General features: G+C 36.3%; 1 protein-coding gene across 1 annotated transcript in view; it reads left to right on the forward strand.

The window, feature by feature from the left end:
- Positions 1-16,586, forward strand: part of Selenoi (selenoprotein I) — a 45,201-nt gene that overhangs the window by 9,169 nt on the left and 19,446 nt on the right. The window contains exons 2-4 of the mRNA XM_076833032.2: positions 10,738-10,806; positions 11,363-11,471; positions 13,673-13,747. Of these exons, the coding sequence (XP_076689147.1) occupies positions 10,738-10,806; positions 11,363-11,471; positions 13,673-13,747 (253 nt within the window). The remainder of the gene's footprint in view (positions 1-10,737; positions 10,807-11,362; positions 11,472-13,672; positions 13,748-16,586) is intronic.

Genomic DNA, 16,586 nt, shown 5'->3' on the forward strand with positions numbered 1-16,586 from the left:
TGGCAGACACAACATCTTTGTTTGTATGTGGTGCTGAGGATCGAACCCGGGCCGCACGCATGCCAGGCGAGCGCGCTACCGCTTGAGCCACATCCCCAGCCCAAAAGGAGATTTAAAGGTTGATCACTAAACTGTTGCTGGTGGCTTATCCTTCAGGCCAGGAGTTGAGTAAATTTTTTGTTTCTTTTTACTAGAATAGCTATCTTATATCAAAATTGCCAGAAGGGCTTGTTAAAAGATCGATTGCTTGGTCCCATCCCCCCCCCCCTTATTCTGTAGCTATATCAGGATATGCCACACTTTGCCTCTGATTAGGCTACTATATTTTGAAAACCATCACATCAAAGAAATGGTCAATTGTATTGCATTCTGAAGAGCAGTTAAGAAAAACCAAGAAATCAATGTAAAACAATAAGAAGTTACGTTCTATGATGTTTGTTCCTATGTTAGCTCTCAGACATCAGATAGACTTGATTTTGAGCCTCAAGATATCTCAAGACAGTGGAGATGGGGATGTAGCTCAGTTAGAGTATGTGCTTCTTATGCATGAAGTCCTGGGTTCTGTCCCCAGCACTTCCCACCTGTTCCATTAAAAAAAAAAAAAAAAAAAAAGCTTTGTCTGTATGAATAAAATGGTAGAGGCATAATCATGTTAAAGAAAGGTATCTTGTTAGAAAAGATGATGTAGAATGCTGAGTGAAATGAGCTAATCCCCAAAAACCAAAGGCTGAAGGTTTTCTCTGATAAGTGGATGCTGATCCATAGTGTGGTGGGTAGGAAGGGAGGAATGAAGGAACTTTGGGTTGTGCAGAGTGAGGGGCAGGGAGGGTCTGTGGGGATGGGAAGGACTGTAGAATAAGGCAGACATTATTCTGTATACATGTATGATTACACTACTGGTGTGACTGCAACATGTACAGCCAGAGGAATGAGAAGTTGGGCACCATTTGTGTACAGTGTGTCAAAATGCATTCTATTGTCATGTATAACTAATTAGAACAAACTTTAAAAATTAAAAAAAAAGATGATGTAGTACTTTCAGAAATGTTTATTACTTTTCTTTTAAAAAAATGTCTCTCAACAGCATATAGATTGTTCATTCATTCTTGCACTCTTCCTCGTTGGTTTTCTGAACACAGCTCACTTGATTCTACATACTTTGGGCCTATTAGTTTTCTATTGCTGAGTAACAAATTCCCACAGACTTGGTGTTATGAAGTAACACATTTATTGCCTCAGTTTCTGGGTCAAGAGTCGGGGCATTGATTAGCTGACTGTTCTGCTCAGATGCCCTCCAGGCTGTATTCAGAGCTCAGGATCCTTTTCTGTATGTTCATGCCATTGATGTTTGCTTGTTAAAGGTCAATGGGAGGCCTTCTCTCCAGACTGCTAAGATAGAGTATTGGGTAGTGGAATATAATCATGGAGGTGATGTTTTGCTTCCTTTGCCATGTGATGTGTCCTAGTCAAGATAATAACATCCTTCACCTTTTCTATATTCTCTATTGGTTAGAAGCAAGTCACAGGTTTCACTCTCAAGGAGGTGAAATGAACCATCCAGAAGATTGATTATATATAGTGTGACTTGTTGAGGTTTGCCTTAGGATGTGTCTACCACAAATTGGAAGAGAGAAAGATGTGTATTGGAAGAAGATTGGACCTAGGTACATCATGATTATATTCCAGCCAGGATAGGGTAGTCTGGTTTAAAACAAAGGGATCAGTTTTGTAGAAGTCCTCTGAGATGACTTGATCTTTATTGGACACAGAAAGGACTTGCAGTTTAGACCTTCTTGTTTATTAGTTACATTAATCTCTGAATTTTATAATCTCTTTATCTGTAAAACAGGGGATATTTACCTTACCTATTTTATAAAAATAAAATGAGGAAGCAGATAAAATTGGTTATTTTGATAGGAAGATAGTAAGGGCTCTATTCTCTTTAATATATCTATTGAGTAGAAGAAATACATATCAGAGGAAATTAGATTATAGACAGTAGAGCATTACTTGGGATGATAGCCTTAGTCTGATTCATAATTTGCCCAAAGCTCTGTACTTAGCACATGAACATAGAAACATGTCAGTTCAGTTTTCTTATTAGTACACAGAAGGGATTTAAATATAGTACTTAGATAAGGGAAATACTTTTAGGCCTAGGAGGCAGTTTCATCCTTTTCCTTTTTATTAGAGTCAATTTCCTTCTTTTTTTTTTTTTTTCAAATCCTGAGTTTGAATTTTTATTTTTATTTTTTTTTTCCATTTTTAAAAATTTGTTTTAGTTAGTTATATATGACAGTAGAATGCACTTATATACTTTGATGTATCATACATAGATGGGATATAATTTCTCATTTTTCTGAGTATACATATTGTCAATTTCCTTCTTAATTGTAGACTCATTTCCTATGTCCTTTTCAAAACACACACGTCAAATAGATCTTTGTTCATTCATATTCAATAAACATATTGAGCATGTTTAATTTGCAAGCCACTGGGCTATGGATTCTTAAGAAATTTAGATACAGTTCCTCTTGAGGGTAAGTGTGAGAAAGCACTAAGGCTTATTGATTATAGATATAATAGATGCTTTATATCTATTACCCTTAAGAATCTTATGCTTTAGGAAGGGAGATAAGACGCAGGCAGAAATAATATTGTGCTGGGTCCCCAGTAAATATTTAATTTTTGAATGAATGAATGTAAGGAACATAAAAAGATATCTCAAAAAATTGCTCTTTTTCAGGGTCCCAGGGAGATTGAGAGACTCCTATTTAATGTCAGGTTGACCATTTCCAAGCTGTGTAACTGAGTGATTCTGGGCAGATTATGTAAGCTGCCTTACTAGGTAGGACACATCATATGGTAAAGGTGCTGAGATTGAACCCAGAGCTTTGCACATGCCAGGCAAGTGCTGTATCATGAGCCCCAGCCCTTCTCTTTTTTCTCTTTGTTTTTTTTTTTAATGTACAAATGATATGCAGATCTTCAGTATATAAATTAATGGATTTTTACCAATGTATGTACACATGTAACCACCACCCAGATCATGATACAGAATTATTTCTAGCACCTTTAGAAGCCCTGCAATTCAGTCCCTCTCACCAAACTACTATTTTGATTTCTCTTGCTATAATTTTATCAGTTTTTGATGTTCATTCAAATGGAACCTGTAAAGCACATTATGTTTAGTGTTTTGCTGCTTTCACTCACTGTTATGTCTCATACATCTTTACCTGTCTTCTTATCTTCTGGGGCTCAACTTCAACATCCCCTCCTAAGAGAAGCTTTTTCTGACCACTCTGACTCAACACACTCCCCTTCCTAGGGACACCACAAAAATTATCTCAAATGGGAGACTTCAAAGAACTGATTTATTTTCTCACAGTTCTGGAGGCTTGAAATCTGGAAAATCAAGATATTGGTAGAGCCACACTCCCTCCAAAAGCTCTGGGAAAAATATTTTCTTGCCTCTGAGCTTCTGGTGGCTCCTGATACTCCTTGGTGAGTGACAGTATGACTCTAATATTGACTTCTCTCCTTTTGTGTCTTCTTACACAACACCCTGTTTATTTCCTTTATAGTGTTTTTCTCAACTTGTGATCATTTAGTTGTTTTTCTTCTTACCATCTATCTCACCCTAATTTGTATACTGGATTAATTCAGGAAACATTTTGGTTTTCACCAGTGTTGTCCCACATTTAGCATAGTCTTTGGCAAAATCCATGGGCCTCAGTCATAAATATATGTTGACCCATTGAAAGAATGAGTTCTGCTTTATTTCCTGACTTGGACTAAAGTTAAAGAAAAAAAGTTTTGAGACTTTCTGATATTGGCAAAATGTTATTTTAAGATAATCCTGGCACTAATACTATGGAAAATTTCCTTTGTAAGATAGACATAATTGCATTGGATGACATGGAATTCTGTACCTAAATAAAAATTATTAAATGTAGTAATGACAGTCTTGAGAAAAGGCTTAAAAGTTCTGTCTTGATTAGCATTTTTATAGACTTAAGGGAAGGCATTGTTAGCATGATCAGATTTATAGGCTGAAAGTTATGAGGACATAACTGTTTCCTTGGGTAACTGAGTCAGGAGCTGAAAAAATCTGGAGAGGGTAGAAACTTTATCTCAGAATCACAGCCTTTGCAACAGGAGTCCACTGTGTTTCTTCTTTGCTGGCATAGCAATAAATCTTTTTCCTTTTTTTCAAGATTTTGTCTTCGTTACTGTATTGGCATTGTAGGTGAGGACTGAGCTTTTGGTTACACTCTCCAACAAGTTAATCAAACTCAAGGAGCAGGTATGGGAACCCAATGTATAGCTAGTAGGTCAGAAGCACAGGTAAGACAACCTGGGGCTTGTGATTGACTTCTAAAGTTGGGGGCAGGGTAGTCTTGGAGACTGGATCCTCCAGGTGCATATTAGAGTAAAATTGTGTAGACACCCAGCTGGTGTCCTCTGCAGAATCTGTTGCTTGCTGGGTTTGTGAACATGGTGTCAGAACCCTGTTTTGAGAGTATAAGAGGAGAAACTGAGTTCTAGGTTGCCACCCCCCACCAATATTTTCAGAATGCATTTTAGTCAATTTGCAAGAGTTCAACTAACCAAAAAGTTCATTAATCGAAACTTCAGATGGGGTTAGTTGTGCATGCCTGTAATTCAGTGACTAGGAATGCTGAAACAAGAGAATCACAAATTTGAGATCAGCTTTAGCTGTTAAAATGGCCTGTATACAGGACAATAGTCTTAAATTACAACAGTCAACTTCATATTCCCATAGAGCAGGATGGCTTAGCAGTTCATACTGGAAAGGCCAGGGGGCCACATGACTGCAAAGCTGTGCATACATACATAATATGTCTGCTGAGTAATTTTGTTGCCACTGAAAATTAATGAGTATTTTGAGCAGCATGTGGTGTTGAGGAAGAAAAAAGACTCATAGTCATGCTGTTATCTCCACTCAGGTACCATTTGAAATATTCCTTTTGCCCTGGATCAACTTTTGTGTTGGATTAACAACAAATTGGATTGTCTGTTGCTGGGGTTGTCAAACAAAGCCCCCAAGCCATCAGTTTTTATGAATAAAGTTTTATTAAAATAGGCCATGCTTATTATCTTATATATTCTGTTACTGCTTTCTGGTTTCAATGACAGTGTTATATATTTGTTATAGAGATTATTGGCTTCCATATCCTAAAATATTTACTATTTGGCTTATACAGAAAAAACTCTCCAATCCTTGGTTGTCCAATCCCTAGACATAGCTGATGAGAGAGGCTGGAACCATGGCAAAAGAGGAGAAGCCAAAGGGATATAGAAATGGACGAAGGGAAGTTTAGGTATGATAGGGAGAGCTATCTCCAAATATTTGAAGGACTGTTTTTATAAGAAAAATTAGACCCTTGTCTGCTTACATTTGTGGAGCAAAATGAAATCACAGGATAGAAAATATAGGGTGGAGAGGATTTGTTAGTTTACAGAAAATTTTTAACACTGGATTGATTGCTTCTAGAAGGTACAAATTTTGATTTGTTTTGGTAACTAGAAGTCCAGATGTCTGTTTTACCTGTTCTCCTAGAAGAGGGTAAGACACACAATGGAGTATTAGGTTAGACGTCCTCTGAGCATGCTTATGATTAGAGATTTTTTTTGCTTTGAAATGATTCTCTCCAACTCAGGCTATGATCCTTGATCATTTTCCCAGGGCCTAATGCATTGTAGAGCCAAGGAAGTCACGCTAGGTATTAACTGGTTTAGATAGCAGGTTCAGGTTTCTGGTATATGCACAATAGAAGTATATTCAACAAACATTAATAAGTACTTTTAATTTATTAAATTAATTTAATTTAATTCAATAAATACCCTTAATTTATTAATGAATACCTTAGCACCTTTAAAAATTGTATTTTTTTTCCTGATACATATGGAAGGTTTAAGTTATTCTTCCTCCTGTTGATTCACTAGACCATGTAGAGTTTCTTTATTTATATCAAGTGATATATGACCTTAAGAAATAGTCAGATGTGTAAGGCTAGAGTACTTAGTGTTGTTTAGGTTTATTGTTTGGTGCCTTTTATAATCTCATTAATCTTTCTTGCTATACTTGAGCTCTCATCAGCTATTATTGAATGTCAAATAATTGAAATCCAGGTAGGCAAACAGGCCTTCTTGTATTTAACTCTGTATTCTTAACTTTTACTGGTCCTCTGAAATAGAAATTTAGAAATAAAGTTTCAGAATTTAAAAAGAGTTTTTCATGTCAACATACTGTCAGTTCAGGACCTCCCCTGCCCCATATTAGGGATTAGACCCAAGGGAGCTCTGCCACTGAACTACATCTCCAGCCCTTTTTTATTTTGAGACAGGGTCTTGCCAAGTTGCCCAAGTTGGCCTTGAACTTACTATCCTCCTATCTTATGCCTCATTCGTGGGATTATAGATGTGTACTACCACAGCTGGCTCATAAAGGACTTTCTTCTAGGTCTAAATTAAAATTATGGAAAACTACTGAATGAGACTCATTCAATGAACATTTGAATTAAGAACATTGTACTTTGTGTACTGTATTAAGTGTTCATGTGATACATTAATCTTTTTTGTGTGTGATTTGAATTTCTTATAACTTTGTATTTTGCAATCGATGGAGAACTTGAAAGGGATGATTTTCCAGTTTATCTGGCCTAGTGGCTATATCATGTGGTTCTAGGTACAGATTTGTGAAGTGAAAGTAGCCAGCGCCCTCCCACTTTTTCATAGGCAGTATCAGGGGTTCATATTGGTTCCTAAGTTCAGATGATCCTATCAGTTTAGGATTCCTTCGTTCTGTAGAGGTTCTGATGTGATGATGATATATATTATGTAGTAAAGGCCTGTAAATGGTAGAGTACTATGCCAGTGAAGGTTGAAAGCTTAGTAAGAGTTAAAAGTTCAGTGAAAATTTAGTAAGAATATAAGACTAAGCCAGGCTTAGTGGCCCAGAGACTCTGGAGGCTGAGGCAAGAGGATTGCAAATTTGTGGCCAGCCGTAGCAATTTAATGAGACCTTTTCTCAAAATAAAAAATAAAAAAGGCTGGGGATGTACCTCAGTGGTAAAGTGTTCCTGGGTTCATTCCCCAGTACCAAAAAACAAAACAAAACAAAAAGAATTTAAGGCTTAATTTAAGTAGGTTCCTCCTGTGAGTCTGGCTTTCATGCCATAGCCTGTAATTCTGGTCAGTAGAAGCAAACAATATTCTCCATCATTTTTTTCCTACTACCTGTCAGACCTACTGTACTAGTTACTCTATTTTTGTCAGAATGGGTTAGAGAAATGGAGGGACTTTAGATATGGAATCTGTCTAATAAACGTTTGAATTATGGGTTGCTTTTTTTTGCTAACAGTATTTTTTTTCTTTTTTTTATTGGTTGTTCAAAACATTACAAAGCTCTTGACATATCATATTTCATACATTTGATTCAGTGGGTTATGAACTCCCATTTTTACCCCGTATACAGATTGCAGAATCACATTGGTTACACATCCACGTTTTTACATATTGCCATACTAGTGACTGTTGTATTCTGCTACCTTTCCTATCCTCTACTATCCCCCCTCCCCTCCCCTCCCATCTTCTCCCTCTACCCCATCTACTGTAATTCATTTCTCTCCCTTGTTTTTTTATCCCTTTCCTCTCACATCCTCTTATATGTAATTTTGTATAACAATGAGGGTCTCCTTCCATTTCCATGTAATTTCCCTTCTCTTTCCCTTTCCCTCCCACCTCGTCCCTGTTTAATGTTAATCTTTTTCTCATGCTCTTCCTCCTTGCTCTGTTCTTAGTTACTCTCCTTATATCAAAGAAGACATTTGGCATTTGTTTTTTAGGGATTGGCTAGCTTCACTTAGCATAATCTGCTCTAATGTCATCCATTTCCCTGCAAATGCCATGATTTTGTCATTTTTTAGTGCTGAGTAATACTCCATTGTGTACAAATGCCACATTTTTTTTAATCCATTCATCTACTGAAGGGCATCTAGGTTGGTTCCACAGTCTAGCTATTGTGAATTGTGCTGCTATGAACATCGATGTAGCAGTATCCCTATAGTACGTTCTTTTAAGGTCTTCAGGGAATAGTCTCAGAAGGGCAATAGCTGGGTCAAATGGTGGTTCCATTCCCAGCTTTCCCAGGAATCTCCATACTGCTTTCCAAATTGGCCGCACCAATTTGCAGTCCCACCAGCAATTTACAAGTGTACCCTTTTCCCCACATCCTTGCCAGCACTTTGCTAACAGTATTTTAATCATATTCTATTTACTTCCTTTCTTCTTTTTGTTTCATCACACTTTTACTGAATGTATTTCCCACATATTCATAAACACTCAGGAAGAAATTTTGATCTTTAATTATGATTTTAAAAATATTTGATCCTTGGGGCTGGGGATGTGGCTCAAGCGGTAGCGGTGCGCTCGCCTGGCATATGTGCGGCCCGGGTTCGATCCTCAGCACCACATACAAACAAAGATGTTGTGTCCGCCAAAAACTAAAAAAATAAATATTAAAAAATTCTCTCTCTCTCTCTCTCTCTCTTAAAAAAAAACTAGTTTAAAAAATATTTGATCCTCAAATTCTTATAAACATAAAATGTAACTTTTTCAAAGTAATAGCTAGTCTAATATCATTTAAATGTCAGATGAATGAATTAGGTAATATAACCTTGGATAATACTGTGAATTGCTTGAGGATGGGAATTATCTCTTATTAACTTTTGTTTGTCTTCTTCCTTTTATCTAGTGGAATGCTACTTTAAAAAAATTGTATTGGGGGGGCTGGGATTGTGGCTCAGCGGTAGAGTGCTTGCCTAGTGCGGGCGAGACCCGGGTTCGATCCTCAGCACCATATAAAAAAAAATAAAGGCATTGTGTTATATCCATCTACATCTAAAAAATAAATATTAAAAAAAATTGTATTGGTGCATTAGAGTTTTACATAATGGTGGGGTTCTTTGTTACATATTTGTACGTGCACACAAATATAACACTGTAATCTGGCTAGTATAATTCCTCGGTATTCTTTCCCCCCAACCCTCTACTGATGATCCCCCTTTGATTTCATGAGATCCTCTTCCCACACCCAGCATTCTTTTCCTTTTTTCTCTCTAGCTTCCACATATGAGAGAAAAAGTTTGGTTTTTTTGCTTAACAGTGTTCTAAAGTTCCATCCATTTTCCTGCAAATGATAGTTTTCATTCTTCTTTATGACTGAATAAAACTCCATTGTGTATCTATCACATTTGCTATTCGTTGACTTATAAACACTTAGGCTGTTTCATAGTTGGCTATTGTGAATTGTGCTGCTGTAGACAGGGGTATACATGTATTGCTCCCTATAGTATGATGACTTTAATTCTTCAGAATAAATACCAAGGAGTGGTATAGCAGGGTCCTGTGTTGGTTGCATTCTTAAGCTTTTGAGGAATCAATGAAGTGCTTCTTTTTTTTTTAATTTTTAATTTTTTTGTATTTGTAGATGGACAGCATGCCTTTATTTTATTTGTTTATTTTTTATGCGGTGCTAAGGATCGAACCCAGTGCTGCACACATTCGAGGCAAGTACTCTGCCACTGAGCTACAGCCCCAGCCCATGTGGAGTACTTCTTACATGCCAAGTTCTCGTGTGTGTGTGTGTGTGTGTGTGTGTGTATGTAGAAAGAGTATCAACATGACTTTTTAAAAATTTTTTTTGTTGTAGTTGGACAAAATACCTATTTTTTATTAATTTGTTTTTATGTGGTGCTCACCTGCTAGGCGAGCACTCTTCCACTGAGCCACAACCTAAGCCCCTCAACATGACTCTTAAAGTTTACAAATTTATATACACATCTGTTAAAATTCCCTTTGAATTCTTACTGAGTAGCCCAGTAATTAGAGAATAAGTTCCATCACCATACAGCTATACCCTATTTTTGTCTTCTTTGCTTATTTATGCAATCTTCTTTCCTCTTTTAAAGGGGTCTGTCATTTCTTTGGTGCTCAGAATACACTTAATAATAATAATAGCTAATACTTAATATTGTAATTACTGTGGGCCAGGTACTGTTCTGAGTATTTCACATATATTATTAACTTATCTAATCCTTATGACAAACCTTTGAGGTAAGGGCTCTCATAATTCATTTTACAGGTGAATAAATTAAGACACAGAGGTGAAGTAACTTGTCCAGGGTTGTATAGGTTCTAAGTGTATTTAGTAATGGTATCAAAGGCGGCGGGGGAGCGGGGGAACAACTAGATTCCTGTAAGTTGAGAGGGATAAAGGAGTTTGAGAAAGTGTGTAGTGAACAGTGTTTGAATGCATACAGTGTTCATTTTACTGATCCTGTGTAATAACCATGAACAAGTATGCAATATAAAATTGGTTTAGAGGGAAGGATGAGTGAGTTTTTATCCTGACAATTTGGGCTCTGAATAGGTATGTGTGAATTGAACAACCACTATGTGATTAACTCCATGATTTGGGATTGAATGTTAGACTTTCTCTGTGACCCTTCCCCCTCACTGTGAAAGTAATACCTGACTATACTTACAGTCTTTGCCCTATTTATATTGATATTCCAGTTATTTTGTTCAGTTGAGGATATCATATAAATAGGTGTATTCTCCAGGTTATTTTTGTGTTGTGGTTTTAATTTGAGAAATATTTTCCTCCTTGTTAGTGAGCAAGGAGTAACTGAATATTTCATTTCTTAACAGTACAGTGCTGTGGATACCAACCCACTCTCTTTGTACATCATGCATCCATTCTGGAACACTTTAGTGAAGGTAAGATAATTAATAGGCACGGGCTTTTTATTTTAGTAAATTTCAAGTATTTTAGCCTGTTTTATGGATGCAGCTCTTAGTTTAAGATGATATTTAGAGAGGTTGAGGTTGTAGCTAAGTGGTAGAATGCTTGCCTACCATGTGTGAGGCATTGGGTTCGATCCTCAGAACCACATAAAAAATAAAAAAAGTTATTAAAAAATAAGAAGAAAATATGTAGAGAAACCACCCTTTTCCCTTCCCATAGTCACATACCTTTTGATTTACTTATCTCATCATTGTTGAAATCTGTTTATACACCATCATTTAACATTTTTGTGAAATGCCTTTTCAGTTTTTCTAAAAAGAATTTAATGTTATAAAAGTTTGAAGATTATAGAATTATTTAAAATGTAGAGGACAGAATGAAATGTTTATTTCTATCAACTAGAGATTATAGTTTACATTTTAATATATATGATTCTTGCATATGCTTTCAAATTTGTAGCTTATATTATGACTTGTATGTTTATTGAACAGAGATTTAATTGTTTTGTAATTAATTTTGAAAAAATAGGCATTTCCTACTTGGTTGGCTCCCAATCTGATAACCTTCTCTGGCTTTCTGCTGGTTGTATTTAACTTTCTACTTATGGCATACTTTGATCCTGACTTTTATGCTTCAGGTAAGAATATTACTTTAATCTAAAATTTTAAACATCTAGGTTGGGAAAAATTAGGTGTGGTTGGTTATTTTCTGGTTCTATTAAGATGCTTGTTTTTTTGAAAAGTTTTGGATATTATGTAAGATGTCAGAACTCTTTTTAAAAATCAAGTGTTTATATGTTATGTATATTTCCATTTAGTTCTGGAAATATAATATCAATTTGCCACTGAATTTAGACATGCTCTGAAAACGTAATGAAGTTTTGGCAAGTAAAGAATAGAGTTGCATGAAGACAGAAATTTAGGATTGCTAAACTGTCTAAAAATGAATACAGGTAGAGCCCAGTATATCTATCAATCCAGAGATGTCACTTTCCCTTTTTTAGTTAAGGGAGAAAAATCCCCTTTCATCTAAAGGGGATGTGATCTGTCCTTCCCTCTACTCATTTCTTACTGGCATTTAATGACCCAGATACCGCTAAAAATGATTCTTAAGACCTTAAATATTTTTGACATTCGTCTGACCCTTAGAGAGCAGAAGCAGTTTTGGAGCCAGTGTTCAGCCTGCTCCTCCTCTGTGCTCCAGCATTGTTTTTCACACACATTTCTGCCTTTGCTTTTTCCCACACCCAGCCTTCAACCCAGGCTATATCTGAAGAGAACCTAGAGTTTTGGGATGGTGGGTGGATAGTGGGAGACAAGGTTTATTTACTTATTTATTTTTGCTCAGTCAGTTGATTGAATGGAAAGGAATAGAAAGGTGAAGGTGAATGAATAATTTTTGCATTTAACTTAGAATATATTTCTAAGAATACTTATAAATGATACAGTCAGGAGTCATAGTAATATAAGTCAGTTGTGTGGTGGTTTGAGTAGACTGTGTGGACTGACCTGGAAAAATCAACAACCACTCACAGTATTGTTTTTGTAGGATAATTTAGAGTTTTAACCATAGCTTCCGTATATATAATAAAATGGTAATTGAAGTCTTGAATGCCAACTCTAAAGCATGAGAAGCCCCTAAAGTACTATACTACATGAATAATCAGATTAAATTTCATTAACCATGTTTTTTATATTCTGAGGGTTTTTTGTTTGTTTTGTATTTTCAGGACACCCTTAAAATGTATTTTTGTAACTAGAAATATTATTTTCTATGACTATTCTAAATAAGAATATTTACTCAGCCAGCACAGTGGTACGTGCTTATAATCCCAGCAACCTGAGAAGCTGAGGCAAGAGGATCGAAAGTTTGAGGCCAGCCTGGACAGCTCAGAGAGGTCCTCTATATCTTCATGAGACTCGTCTCAATATAAAAAGTAACATAAAAAGGACTAAGAGTGTAGCTCAGTGAGTGGTAAAGCACCCTGGGTTCAATCACTGGGAAAGATTATTACATAGTTATTAAAAGAACTAAAAATCTATAAATGTTAGGTATATTTCCCCAAGTCATAGAACTTGAAGGACTAAATAAACCATCTAGTCCCAATATACTTGAGAAATGCAAGATAGGAGAGGTTAAATGATATCTTTAAGGCAGTATGCTGGTTGATTACAGAGCTAGGCCTAGAACCCAGACCACCTGATTGTCAGTTTTATCATAGCGGGGAAAAGTGAAGTCCAGACATTTCAGATGGTTCTGATGCCCAAATCATCTGGTTGAGGTAATCTGCCTTTACCCAAATCAAAAGATCTTTTGTTTGCTAATTAATAATATAGTGAGAAAGTATAGGATGAAGACTCAATAATATTTATAGTTAATTGTAACGGGAATTAGATTAGGGGCAGGGGTTGTGGTTCAATGGTAAAGTGCTTGCCTTGTGAGGTACTGGGTTCAACCCACAGCACACTTAAATAAATAAATAAATGCATAAAATAAAGTTATAAAAAAGGAATTAGATCAAGTGCAGGCACTTTTTAAATTCTAAAAATGCATTATTTTTTATTCTAGGCTTATAAGTAATTTTCATGTAAAGATAAACACTCAGCCTTGAGTTATAATAAAAGGTCAATATAATTACTTACTGTTAATGAGAGGCCAGGGAGTTACTTTGGTTTTGTCAGAGTTTATTGATAAAATTTGATATTTAATTATGCATTCAGAATATATTGTAAGGTACTTTAAAATGTAATAAATAGAAACACTTCTCATTGGCAGTAAATGCTATGGTAAGAATTAATTGTAGTTAGACTGTATTAAAATAGTAACTTTCTTTTGCAGCACCAGGTCACAAGCATGTACCTGATTGGGTTTGGATTGTTGTGGGCATCCTCAACTTTATGGCTTACACTCTTGGTAAGAAATTGGTAAATACTTGGGGCTGGGGATGTGGCTCAAGCGGTAGCGCGCTCGCCTGGCATGCATGCGGCCCGGGTTCGATCCTCAGCACCACATACAAACAAAGACGTTGTGTCCGCCGAAAACTAAAATTAAATAAATATTTTAAAAAAATTAAAAAAAAAAAGAAATTGGTAAATACTTATTTTTAGTCAGTGGCTGGTGAATTAGCATTAACATTTTCTCCTATGTTTAATTCATTTTAATTAGGGTTTATTAATATCCAGTTCAAATTGGTAAATGTTTTTGAATTTTCACTGAGACCTATTGTCAATCACTTCTGGGGACTCACAGTATAAGATAGGAGTTGACAGACTACTCCTAGAAAGCCAAATCTATCCCATTGTCTGTTTTCATAAGCAAAGTTTTACTGGACACAGGTATACTCATTCCCTTACTTGTTGCCTGTGGCTGTGTTCTGGCATTAAGGAGACATTTGAGTATTTGCAGCTGAGACTCACAAAGGGTATGGCCCATAGAACCTAAAATATTTATTATCTGGTGCTCAATACAAAAGATTTGCCTTCAGTTTGGGAAGCAGTACTGACATAGCAAGTGATTGCAGAATAGTGAGAGAGATGCTGTAACAGCCTAGTGGGAGAACAAATAATGAAGTGACCAATTCATTTTCAGTAGAGGTAGTCTAGTGGTCAGGGAGGTCTGCTGTGTGAGACCCATACTGTCTATTCTGCCCGCAGTGCTTTCCAGTGGGATTATCTGTATGGCTTGTCTTGCATCCTTCAGTCCTCCTTTCCTGCTTTGTTTTTCTCCATAGCTCTTAAATCCATATAACACATTTTCTGTTTACTTGCTTATTTATCATCTCTCTGTTCTAACTAAAATGTTAGGTTCTTTGAGGATGAGTACTGTTCTGTTCATTGCTGTATCCTGGATTCCTAGAGCAGTGTGTAACACATGGTGGGTATTCTGTATATAGTTTTTAAATAGATATAAAATAATAGACCCTGACTTCAAGTTGCTTAGGTCTTTTTAAATAAAAATGACTTGTTCTCATAAAACCAGTATAACCTGGTATATTAATGCTGATATAGTGGATGACCAGAGCTGTAGAGTTTAGAGAAGGAAGAGATCGGTGAAGCCTAGAAGAATTAGGGGAAACCTTAGTTAAAAGTTATATATTCAGGTAGAAGATTTGGAATAATAATAATAATAATAATATGTTATTATTATTATATAATTTTTTGAATTTATTATTAAAAATGAACAGGTTTTTAATTGCTGCTAATGATTTGGTTGCTCAGGACTGCTGCAAGGAATAGGGGAAAATGAGGGTGGCCTCTGGGCTCTTACTTTCATAACAGCATTTCACAAAAATCATCTTAATGTCCTGTACCGTCTTACCTGTTGCCTCATGTCCACAGTTTTCTGGCAAAACACCCGGCCTAACAAGAAGTATTCGTTGTAAGACCTATTTTGAACTAATGTGAGGCCGTTTACAGTCTTTATTCTGCTACATGTGCTATGCATCCATTTTGCTGCAGAAAGGGGGATATCTTTCATAATATGTGGGATAGTCCCTAAGTTACCCTTCTAAGAAAAAAATAAATCTGAAACATACCTGAATTTGTGGAACTGGAGTGGGTGAGAAAATGTAAACAGATTTAATAGCTATTTCAGGAATTCACTATGGTCTAGCTGCGCAGAAGTTGCACTGAAAATAGGAAATTGTTAAGCCTATGAGTAATATGGAGAGACTTTTAGGAAACATTTTAGCTACATAAGGGCAGAAAATTTTGCAATCCTATATAATAGAGATCTGCAGGGTTCAGGCAGGAATTTGGAATTCATCCTTGCATGTATTCCTTCTACAGTATTTATAAATGCCCTCTTTACCATAGACTGATCTAGGCGATAATACCATGGTGAACAAGATAAACATAGTAATAATAGGAGTCCGTCCCTTTCTTCCTTTCTTTCATTCTTTTCAGTAATAGGGATCAAACCCAGGGCAGTCATGCATCCTAGGCAAGTGCTCTGTCACCAAACTGCATTCTCAACCATTTCATTTATTTATTTATTTATTTTGGTGGGGTTCTTTTTTGGGGGTTTGTTTTGGAACTGGGGGTCAAACCCAGGGCTTTGCACATACCAAGCAGAAAGATGCTTTGCCACTGAGCTACATCTCAGCCCTCTTCAGCCATTTTTAAATCTTTTTTGAGTCAGGGTCTTGCTCAATTGCCTAGGCTGCCCTTGAACTTAGAACTCTCCTGCATGAGAAACAAAATTTAAGTAATTTGTTCAAAGTCTACAGCTAATAAATATGGAGCTGAAATTTAACCCTAGGCAGTCTGGATCTGGATCTGTGTTCTTCATGCTGTTCTGAATAATTAGGATTATAGAGGTAGGACACTATGCCTGGCTGGAATTTTTTCTTTTTTTCCCCTTTTTTCTGTGCTGGTGATTGAACCCAGGGTTTCCTGCATGCCAGGCAGTGCTCCACCACTGAACTATCTTCCCAGCCCCTTTTCATTTTAACTTGGTTTTGCTGTACTTCTCTCTGTAGTAGTCTCCTCTGTTTTCTGCCCTAAATGAAGGTGTTCCACTGTGCTTTAACATTAGCTTTTTTTTTCTTCTCATTCCCATGATAATCCTGATTCTTTTTTTTAAAGGAATAATGGGACTGACTTTTTTTTTAAAGTTATTTTCAGTTATTGATGGATCTTTATTTTATTCATTTATTTATATGTGGTGCTGAGAATTGAACCCAGTGTCTCACACATTCTAGGCAAGTGCTTTGCCACTGAGACACAACCCTAGTCCCTGATTCTTGCTGAAC

The sequence above is a fragment of the Callospermophilus lateralis genome, chromosome 14 (genome assembly GCF_048772815.1).
Source record: "Callospermophilus lateralis isolate mCalLat2 chromosome 14, mCalLat2.hap1, whole genome shotgun sequence".
Lineage (NCBI taxonomy): Eukaryota > Metazoa > Chordata > Mammalia > Rodentia > Sciuridae > Callospermophilus > Callospermophilus lateralis.